The 11205-nt window shown below is 53.7% G+C and overlaps 1 protein-coding gene across 1 annotated transcript; it reads right to left on the reverse strand.

Moving 5' to 3' along the window:
* Positions 1 to 987: 987 nt before the first annotated feature.
* PROKR2 (prokineticin receptor 2) lies at positions 988 to 9746 on the reverse strand. Its single transcript, XM_002710839.6, has 3 exons — positions 9522 to 9746; positions 6983 to 7586; positions 988 to 2014 (listed from the first exon to the last, which is right to left on the reverse strand). The coding sequence occupies exons 2-3, from the start codon at positions 7438 to 7440 to the stop codon at positions 1318 to 1320; spliced, it is 1155 nt and encodes a 384-aa protein (XP_002710885.1). The 5' UTR covers positions 7441 to 7586; positions 9522 to 9746; the 3' UTR covers positions 988 to 1317.
* Between the last annotated feature and the right edge of the window lie 1459 nt (positions 9747 to 11205).

Here is an 11205-nt window from a genome sequence, read left to right on the forward strand (position 1 = left end):
TTCTGACACCCCAGGGAGGCTGAGCGCCTGTGGGCTCTGAGACCCTGAGGTTACACTTTCTGATTAGAATCCAGGACAGAGATTCCTCGGGCTGCCCTGGGAAGGGGTCAAGCGGTCTCCGGTCCAAAGAACAGAGTGGGGTGAAACAGCAGGGGCGATTTCTCGCACTAGACCAGAGAGGATGGTGTTTGCAGACAAACACGCTCCACACCAACTGCTCACTGTCGCTGTCCCTCTGTCCCTTCTCAGCACACTGATGGCTGAAAGGCAGGGCTGGCAGCCACGAGCCCTGTGGGCTCTCCCGTGGTCCTGAGGCAGGCAGAATAGATTATTTTCCTCATCCCCATTTCATGAAAACAAAACTGAGACCCAGAGAGAGGAGCCATCCAGGCCCCGTGAGTCTGAGAGTTAGGACTTGAAGCAGGTCTTGGAATAAGATGATGTATTCTAGAAAGATGGCCGCACCGATTACATTCATTGCCAGCAGCAACCTCCATCCCTTTCCCTGTCCTTTTCCTCCCGAACCTCAGAGCCTTTGACATCCTTTGCACTGAGGATGCAGGAACTAGATGTGTCCGTCTTGGGGTTGCCTGTCTTCACCTGAAAGAACGATGGGCTTTCAAGCATGGGTGGGAAAGAATTTTTGGTTCTTTCCTTTGAAATGAAACCATTGTAGATAAACATACCAGGTTGGCCCAGTTGCAAGAAAAATACCTTCCCTAGAGACTGTCTTAGGAGCTAACAGGAGCTGGGCGGGAAAGCCCAATATCGTGGTGTGAACTCTTTTCCCATGAGGCTGTAAACCCCACACTGATGAACTTCCCCCCGCCATTGCATCCAAGGACCTTCCTCTATAAACCTCTGACGTACCTGTACTAGGACAGAGAATGATGAAGCAAGGAGGATGCGTCCGCATGATCATTTGTGGCCTCTGTCTAGTCACTTAAACATATCTGGTCATAGTTTGACAACTTTCCTAGGGTCTGCTTTTTTTTTTTTTTAATGCCTGTGCATATCAGTAAAGGTTCGCTCCTATTGTCCTTGTCTAATCTCACTGGTGTGGTTTGTACGCAGTAGGGATTCCGTGTCAGTTGCTGCCACCTGTGTCTAATCTCGTGGCCAAAACTGCGCACACAGTAGGTGTTCAGCAGATATCAGGGAGTGTCAGCCGCTATGGTTTGCATCTACTTTCCTTGCAGGTTCTGGCTTAGAATCAGCAACACAGCTGTCCCTCCCCGTGCAGCCCGGGCACCTGGTGGGTGGCATGTGACGCTCTGAGCACTGGATCTGGGTTTTCAGTCGTGAGACACCAGCAGGTCACTTCAGCCTGATGCAGTCCACCTCTTCAGTGGCGGGCATGCCGCTGGTTCTGAGGTCAAGGTCGGCGCTGGACTTGCTCCCCTGGGGGGAGGGACGGCAGTGGAGTAGCAGCATCTTCTTGAAGTACTTGATGGTGTTGTTCTTGACCGCCACGAAACACACGGTGTTGATCATGCTGTTGCTCATGGCGATGCACTCGACGACGTAGAAGGCAGTGAGGTAGTGCTTCTCCTTCACGAACACGGTCGGGAAGAAGTCGCGCACGAGGGTGAAGCCGTAGAAGGGCGCCCAGCACAGCACGTAGGCCGTGAGGATGCCCATGAGCACCAGCACCGTCTTCCGGCGGCAGCGCAGCCGCTTGCGGATCTGCTCCGTCTGGAAGCCAGGCACGGCCTTGAACCAGAGCTCCCGGGAGATCCTGGCGTAGCACAGGGTCATGGTGACCACGGGGCCCACGAACTCCAGGCCGAAGATGAAGAGGAAGTAGGACTTATAGTAGAGCTGCTGGTCCACTGGCCAGATCTGGCCACAGAAGATCTTCTCCTGGCTTTTGACAATAAAGAGGACAGTCTCCGTGGTGAAGTAGGCTGACGGGATGGCGATGAGGATGGACACCGTCCAGACCAGAGCGATCAGGAAGGAGGCCGTCTGGTAATTCATCCGTGGCTTCAAGGGGTGCACGATGGCGAGATACCTGGCGGGGGATAGGAGGCAAAGGCCATCATGAAGTTTGCTTGGACACATGAGTGGTTTTAAACTGACCCCAAACACACAAAACCTGCCTGATGGGCATAGTGAACCCCATGTATCCATCAATAGCTTCTCCGATCTTCATCTTATTCTAGCAACATCATCTGGTTCTTGGATCCAGGAGAGAGATGTGAGAGAACACAGGCTGCAGGTCAAACAGGCTGAGTAAATTCTGCCCCGGCTTCTTCCCCGATCAGCTTTGGTAGAGGTCTAGCATGAATTACTCAATCTCTCTGATACTTATTTCCTCAAATGGAACTTGGGACAACACCTGTGCAGGGCTGGTGTATGCAGGAAATATGATAGTGTTTGCAAAGTGTGTAGAAGATGTTCCATAAAATAAAAGAGGACTATGAAGAGTCCTATTGTATAACTTTCATTTTCAGTCCTGCCATTCTGCCTAAGAACGTAATGCTCAAGGGTCTTCATTTCAATTATCTTACAGTTTAAAGGGAAGGAGGGGTCCTGCATCTGAGAGAGAAGTGGGGGTGGTACTCGGTCAGGGCCTGAGGGCTGTCGGCCCTGCCCACCAGGTGTCAGCCTGCATCAAGATTAAATGTCTTCCCCAACCTCACATTATGCAGGGGCCTGAATCCAGGCATCTGCACGCACCTCCCCAGGGCCTCTGAAGCTCACATGAGAAGGTGCCACCTTGACTTCTTAAGGCTTCCCCTGCTCTTTCCAGTGAGCCACACTGTCTGGGAAGGAGCCTGGAACCCTCGCTGGGAAATGAGCTCCTTTGTGTGGATTGAATATCTTCTTTCCAGACACCCAACAGCACCTATTGCGATCTCTTTACCTTTTATGGGGTGAGGAAATAAATCAACTCTGGGGCTGAATGTGTGCCCTGTACCTGAGTCTGGTGGGGCCCAGGGCAGGAAGCTGCTAGTAGAAAGTTCTACCCAACTTACCTTTGCTTTGTAATCGGGCCCTTTGGCCACCCCCCCAAGTCTCCCTTGGGGCTAGGAAGGCCTTCTACCATGCTATTTCTTCCTGTCCCTGCCAACATTTCAGCCAGGAGGTTGTTTTATCTTCTCTTGGCTCTGACCCTTGAATTCCACTAGGAGATCCCATGGCAATGAGGCTCTAGGGCTAACCAGAGCTCATCCCAGCCACTTGCTACACCTCAGATTATTAACATGTGCCATGGTTGCTGGAGATCCTCACCCATCCTTGGGAACCTACGTGACTAGACTGGGTGGAACAAGGCCCACAGAGCTGGAGAGGACAAATGAGGCTGTCCCTTCCTCAGCCAGTACAGGGACATCTGGCAATCCTTGTTGGCTGAGTGAATTCATTTCCTGTTGCTGCTGTAACAGATGACCACAACTTAGTGGCTTGAGATGACACAGACATCACAGGTCTAATAAAGTTTTCACCAGGCAACAATGAAGAATGAGGAATAACACCTTCCTCATTCTGTAGGGTGCTCTAAAACTAAGGTTGGTACCACACAAATCAGAAAGAACACTGCCTAGAAGTTATTCAGAAAATCTGGATTCTAGCCATGCTCCTGGGATATAGCTTCTTCGTCTGGGAAGTGGGGATGATAATAACTTTATTGACCATCTTGCAGATTTCTGATCAGGTTATGTCTACATACCACATGCTGGAATTGAGGGTGGTTTGTTTAACTTGACCATTTACCATGACTTGTTCATTAGCAAGAGGGAAGCTGCAAGGCCTTTGTTGCTGTCTGCTTGGATGTGTTTCTCAAGGCCTTCCCTGCGAGCCGGCTATTCTGGCTGCAGTACACAGAACTGACACTAGGTGGCCCTTCTGGCATGTCTACACTGTAGGACAGACTTGTCTCACTAAGCGGTACTGAAGCCCCATTTTCCAAAACCAGCATCATCAGGACAAAGCTGAGTGTTTGCCTGTCCATCTTTCTTACCACTTTGCTTGGTTTCAACTGGAATTGAACCTGATGAGGAAAGAGGGATGCTACTCACTCGGCTCTTGTATCATCAGGCCTGAAACACCACATGCTGCCTTGGCATCTCTGAGCCTTCCAGGCTGTGGGCTCCCCTGCCCCTGCCGGATGTACCTTCCTACCCAGCAGGAAAGGATCCCCATCCTGCTATCAGCTGACCAGCTGCATCTGCAATCCACATCCTAACCAGGGTTCTCCCTGCCAGCTCACAAAAGTATTCACACAAGTCCATCACGTCCTCCACGGGGACCAGGGGCCACTCCTCCCTCTTGTCTCTACAAAACCTACAGCCCCCACTTGTTTGCTCCTTTTCCAAGTGCAACTCCTAGGTGGCCTTGCATAGTGGATAGTATGACTAATTAGAGGGCATGTGACGGAGTCCCTGCTGTTAATCTCAGGTGTCCAACATCGAGTGTCACGTGTTTGGTCCTTTGGTATTAGGTGAGACAATGCCCCCTTCAAAATGAAGTGAACGGGAGGTGATCAGAGCAGCACCCTTGAGTCTCACCATCTTTTCCATGAAGCTTTCCCAGACCGTATCAGTGACACAAGGAGCGTGTCTTCCTTTAAGTTACTTGGATTTATCTCTCCACTGGTCTTTATGTTTAATAAGTCTAGTGCTGGTGAGGAAGAAAAGCTCCTGGCCGCCAGTGACGATGTCTTCTATTGCTCTGTGTTTCCACATACATAAGCTGGGCACATGGCAGGACCCAGCAGTCTGCTGTGGGTCTCCTAGGTTGGAGCAGATGCTGTCAGTGTCCCTCTCTCGTCCCTTAGCTCTTGTCATCTTAGTACACACCTGTCCACTCCCATCTGCCAACATTTACGTTTCTTTGCTGAGGGCTTTCAGAGTCCTCTTCACTACAGTATTTCCAGGGTAGCCTTCACCTGTGAGTTATGAGCACTGGTATGTGAATGTCCCACCTCCCACCTCCCAGGCCTGGGAGAACTCTCAGCTGTGGTCCACCCTGGCTCCGAATGGAGACTTGTTTAATAATGCACCCTCTGTCGTCGCAATGCCTCCCCTTCTCTGCCTCATATCTCCCTCCCCTGCAGGCACCCCCTGTGCTGCCTGTGCACAAATCCTTATCTCAGCATCTCAGTGTCTGTTTTGGAAGTAACTCAAGCTAGGACTCAGATATAAGGCTCTGTGCTATGCACTGTGGAGACAGAAGATAGAAGTCATGGTTATCACACTGGAAATGCATGGTCTTTTGGAAAAGGTTCTGTATCTTGTTACATAGCATGGGTTTGGAAAGAGAGATTGGCATCAGATTGCAAAGGGCACAGAGTACTGGGTCCAGGATTTGGCTCTGTATTCTGTATTCTGTAGGCTCTGGGACTTTGAGAGATTTTGTAAGCAGTGGGATGTTTGAGGGAGATGATATTCTGATGGTGAATGTGGATCTCAGGGGACAGCAGGAGCTGGTGGGGGTGGGGAATGGACAGGTTAGAAGAGCATAATGATCCAGCCATTCCTTGCTGAGAGATGAAGCTGGAGGGAGAACTGCCAGGACTTGGTGCAGGGCTGAACGCCAGGGTGGGCTGATGGAGGGTGGGACAGGGGGAGACGCATGGGGTGGTGGTGGCTTTTCCTGTGTGGGTGACTGAGGGAAGCCAGAACTTCCAATGGAGCTCAGAGGCTGACTTGGGTAGAACTGGTTTGGGGTGAAAAAGGATCCACTCTTTTCTGCCACACTGTACCAGGATGATTGCTTCCCAGGAGACCCCAATGCTACAGAAAACAAAACAAAACCAGCACCTTGAAGGCAGAGGTTTCAATAGGATGAGGAGAACAGGGATGACTCTCACCTCAGTGAGCTTCAGAGTCAGTCAAGGGATTGGGTACAAATGCAGATTCCTGGGACCCAGCCCAAGGGGTTCCCCTTCAGGAGGCTGATTTTGCATCAAATGAGAGCTTGTTTCATTTCCCCTGGAGAATTTTGTGCAGTGGAATGCCACGTACACATTTCATAAATGCTGGGTTCAGGGCTGGAACACGTCAGAGAGCGTTGTAATAAAATAGTGTTTCCTGCAGGAATTGTTATAAAAGAGAAGGTGCTTCTTGTATCATGATGTGTATTTGTCCCCATAAGAGAAAAATAATAAAAGTAACAACCTGGCTGATCAAAAAGGACAACAAGCCTAAACAGCCCCAAGAACACAGGGAAAATTAAGAGTTGAAAGGAGACAAAAGGGGAAAAAGATGATTCAGCACATCAGGAAAATGAGTTTTGGTATAGCTCACGATGTGGACAGTGACGACGAGGGTGTGACACCGACTGTCCCCTCCAAACACAGCCCCTGGCCCACCCCTGTCACATAAACAGAATGTGTGCCCTATTTGTCATTAGCTACTGCTGTAAATTTGGAACATTTCACACAAATGTATGCACGCCCATATATGCAACAAAGCAAGTTATCTTATTTTAAAACCAGCGCTGTAACAAAGTCACTGGAAAAGACAGCACACAGTGTCTGAGTCCTGTTTTGTGACATTAAAGAACAGGCAAGTCAGAACTCAGGATCGAAATCAGGTCCATAGTTTGCCTAGGGTGAGAATGTAAGGGGCCTAAGGATATTTTCTAGGTGATGGGAAAGTTTTATGCTTCAACCTGGGTGGTGGTTACAGGAAAAACTTTGTATATATGAAATGACTGGAAGCTGCCCTGGTTAACTGTCACGTAGCTTTTAAGTAGTAGCTGTTCTGAACTTTCTGTTTTTGCCTTTGTGCTTGACGCCATGTGCTGTTGTGTGGTGGTGGCTGTATCTGAAGCAGACTTGGCATCTAGGGGCACGGCCCAGAGCTGGGGCATCAGGAGCCTCACTCTCACTCATACTTAGAGGAACAGAAAGCAACTGGAGAAGCAAGGTCTCCACTTGCCCCTTGGCAAATCAGGGCCAGCCTGCCAGAGCCTAAGTGAGGAAAGCAGCAGCCTGTCCTGGCCTTGGTCCCTGCCCCCTGCCCAATGTCCTCACCTGTCAATAGCGATGGCCAGCAGGGCATTTGTGGAGACGTAGAGGGAGACGGTACGCAGGTAGTTGACGGAGGCACAGAGCACGTGGCCATGCTCCCAGGAGAGCTGGCGCACCACGTAGTAGTCCATCTCGAAAGGGCAGCAGATGATAGCCACCAGGAAGTCGGAGATAGCCAGGTTAGCAATGAGCAGGTTGGTGAGGTTGCGCAGCTTCTTATAGCGGGCGAGGGCAGCGATAAAGACAAAGTTGCCAATGCCACAGACCAGCATGATGCCCGCCAGGGCCACGCCGATGACGATCTTGGCTGCAAAGAAGGTCCGGGTCTTGGTCATATCCTCTTCCTCATCCAGAGGGAGGTCATAATCGCCATAGCTGAAGTTGAAGTGGACAGAGGAAGCATGGTCTTGCGGAGGATTAAAGTTGGGTGCAAAACTAGTGTTTCCATTCTGGGTTGCCATGGTGATGCCTGCAGGTGGAGCACTATGAGAGAGTTGCAGAAGGTCCGAGTGTGCCGAGCTGGGGCTGTAGACCTTGGTCTCACAGCGACAGTGAGCCTAGCACCCTGCCCACATCCCTGGGGAGCACTGACACGCCATCCTGGGTCCTGGAAGGAGACATAAGCAGTCGGCCACATGCACCACATCTGGTAGCATTCCTCCAGAGATCCCGGGGACCCACTGCCCACCCTCACAGCCATCCAGGGTGCTGGGGAGAGGGGATGTGAGCTCTTCCCTGTAGGCCAAACTGTCAGGAAGGCCAGGGGACAGGATGGACTGGACACCCCAGCAACACCCACGAAGAATGTGCAACTGTTGTCCTTTTCCCCAGGAGTCCCAGGCAGCCCCCAACCCTCACTACTTCATCAGCCCCCACAGGGCTTGCTGGAAGTTTCCCAAGACTGCTTCTGGCACCTGGCCCCGGCGTCTCCAGCCGTCCCGCTCTTGGGCCAGCTGCCGGCCAAGGGCACTGAAGCAGGAGGGCCGGGGTTCTCCAGGGTCCTTCCTTCAAGCAGGCCATTGCTCCCCTTTGTCCTGACCAAACCACGGACTTGGAAATCACAAAACCCATTTTTGCATGGAGAGGCTGAATCATCCTGGACCAGTGATTTATGTTCTCAGAGCCCCAGTCTTCCCGTAAAGCAAATTCCCACTGCCCTGGCACATAGCAGAGGCCGCTGGGAACCTGCTGGATGCATGCATGTGGCCCTGACCAGGACTCTGCAGATGGAGGTGGGGTGTGGGTGGGAAGCAATTCTCTGCTGTCCCCTTGCTCTTTGGGAACCAGCTACAGAAGCCCTTTATCTGTGCCCTCTCCTTGCCCCCACTACTTGGATCTGTTCCCTCCCCTCTTCACCAGGTTCCAGACCCTCACCCAGAGTCAACCATGCATGGGAGGCACCATCTCTTCCCCCACTCCAAGGTCTGTGACTCCCATAAGTGGTGGCAGCCGAGGCCTGGCTTAACTAAAAACAGCCCCCAAGGGTGGGGAAGGGGACCCAGGAGGCTCTGAGTGTGGGACTCTCCTTCCCCACCTAAGCCCCCAGATTCTCAGCGCTTCAAGGCACCCACTGGAGAGGAAGCAAGGAAAAAAGAAAGATCTCTGAAGGACTGCACCCTCAGGAGACAGGGTGCCCCAGGATGCAAGGCGACACCAGCAGGTGGAAGGAAGGACCTGCACCCAACACCTGCGGGACGGGGCCCCCAGGAGGCCACATCCCTTCGCACACCAGGAGACCACTCAGGTGTCCGGCCGGCGGGTTGCAAGGTGGCAAGCAACAGAGCGCAAGGGACAGGAGTCACAGGGGGCTGGCGACACCCCACGCTGTGGCGCACGCTCCAGCTGTGTGCCCTAGGTGGAAATCTCTGAGGGGGTAAAGTTCGCATCTGCACCCATAGATGTCCTTCCGCGAGATCTCAATCCCCAGAGACGCCACTCAGCTGGAGACAGAGAAGTGGGACTTGTGTCCCCATCGGCTGCCACATTCCGCGGCTCTCCAGTCCCGAGGCCCAGGAGGACAAGGCATGCACCCAGGAGGGCCAGCTCCCGGCCCCACGTCCGCGGGATGTCCTCCCGGCCATGCCCGAGCCGCTCCAGCCGCCTCTCTGTCCTTCCTCAGTGTCACCCTCCCCACCCGAGCGCGCGTGCTCGGCCAAGGGTAAGACCCAAGTCGGAAGTGCCGACTGGAGAAGCAGGAGCCCGCGGGGCCTCTGCACCGCAAGACAACGCTGGGAGGACGCCGCCAGCTCTCCTCTGCTCCCCTCTCGGTCAGGTGCAGGGCCATGCTCCTCCCTGTGGTCTGGGGCTTCCTCCTCGCGCGCGCGCGCCCGTCCGCGCCAGCCTACAGCCCCCTGCTCGCTGCTGGAGGGTAAAGGGGGCACCTCTCGGAGCCAACTCACTCTCCAGGCTCATCCCGAGAGTGAAGGCAAAGCAGTCCGAATACCCGGGAGACCGAAGTGGGCGTTGGAGCCCTTTGCCTAGGGGATGCCTTCTCCTTCCCCTACCTACGTCGAGCCCGGACTGCGCCCACCTGAGCACTTACCTTCCACGGCCACTCTCCGCCATGCGCTTGGCTGCCAGGGGCCCGAGCGCGGATCGCGGGCTGGGTGCGCGCGGGTCGGGACGCTAGGTTTCTGCACTTGCCGGGCACTGAGTGTGTGCGTGTCGGGGGTAGGGAGGATGGGCGTGCGTCTCCCTTTTCTTCCTCGCCTCAGCGCGCTTCCCCGCCGCGTGGCGGTCTCCCTCTTCCCGCTGGAGTTGGCGCTCCGCCCCCGCAGCTCTGCCCACCGTCTCGCACCGGCCCTCGCGCTCCGCCCCGCGCTCGACTCCGCCCGGGGGTCCCCCGCCTGCATCCGCGCCAAGGCGCAGGGTCCCGCACCCCGTCGCGCCCCGCTGGTTGGTGCGCCTGGAACCGTAGCTCCGGCTGCTGTGGTGCAGGTCCCCAGGCGACAGAGTTGACCACGACCCGGGGTTTCTATGCCCTCACGCAGGGGTGTGGATGAAACCGCAGTAGCTGGGCGTCCATGGTGCGATTCCAAAGACTGAGCACCTTTCTCTGCGCGCGGCAGTGGTGCCCTATCCGGGTCACCTTGGTGGGAGCGAAGCACTTGTATTCTGCAGGTGCACAGCCAGCCTCCAAGGTGACTCCTTCAGCAGGAGCTGGGGGTGCAGTCTCGGGGATGGTGTAGCAGGAGGAAGACCCTTGGGAGGAAACCAGGGCTGGGGGCAGTTGGCCCTACACAAAGCTCCCAGATTCCTACGCAAATTCTGCGATGACCAACACTGGCAGCTCCCTTGGCTCCCTTGGCTCTCCCTTGGCAGCTCCCTTGGCTCTCCCAGTTGCACTGGGGCCTCAGCTGGAACCCTTTGCTTTGCTTCCCAAAGGCTCCTATGGCCTCCTGGGGTCCAGTGACCTACAAGCACTGGTAGCTGGGAAGCTCTGGGTGGGCAGAGCTGGAACTCCCAGCTGGGACAGGACACAGAAGACCTAAAGGGTTTCCAGTGTGAAAACCCGTTCATTACTGACAGGTCAGAATGTGGACTCCACGTGGTCAGGTCTTCTCATTTTTCAAGGGAATCTGGAATTTGAGCATTTTGTAAATACTCTATTGGGTTAATGCAAACAAATAAAGAAAACAAAAAACCAAAAAGCTTCTGCAGGCCAGTAAGGACACATCCCAGATGGAATGCAGTCCACTGGGCTGGCAATTTAAAATTTGTGGGTAGATGACAGTGATAACCCTTTGGGTTGTGAGACTCTGTGGTTCTGCCTTTCCTACCTGCTGTGTTTGTATATGGCTTGAGTTTCCCTAGGAGGTCCTTGTGCTGCAGGCTTGGTCCCCAGAGTGGCACTAAGAGGAGGTGGTGGAACCTGTAAGTGGGGAATCCTTGAGTTACTGACTCAGAAGTGGAGTAGTACCTGATGTGGGGATGCAGGTGTGCCAAGCAGTGGCTCAAGCTGCTGCACTGAGCACCTGCCCCTAAACCTCTGTTCTTCATAAATCACTTTGTCTCTAGTATTTGCTATAGCAACAGACAATGGACTGACTGGTAGGACATGAAGACGTAAGCCCGCCAGTGTCCATGTTGGAATGCCCCAAAGGGGCCATGCTCCTTTTTCTGGTTTCGCTCCACCTCCCTGCCCACTTTTTATATTTAATGGCAAAAGCCCTCCTCAGTTTTCATTGTTTTCCAAGGGGTGTGTCCATTCCCATAAAGTAACCCAG

The sequence above is a fragment of the Oryctolagus cuniculus genome, chromosome 11, assembly GCF_051225735.1.
Source record: "Oryctolagus cuniculus isolate XC-2025 breed Fujian yellow rabbit chromosome 11, ASM5122573v1, whole genome shotgun sequence".
NCBI lineage: Eukaryota > Metazoa > Chordata > Mammalia > Lagomorpha > Leporidae > Oryctolagus > Oryctolagus cuniculus.

Bases quoted from the DNA above. Each gene is read 5' to 3' on its own strand.
- PROKR2 (XM_002710839.6), bottom strand. From the start codon at position 7,440: ATGGCAACCCAGAATGGAAACACTAGTTTTGCACCCAACTTTAATCCT. The intron at 2,015-6,982 runs GTGAGGACATTG...ATCCCCCGCCAG, and splicing joins CTGGCCATCGCTATTGACAG to GTATCTCGCCATCGTGCACC.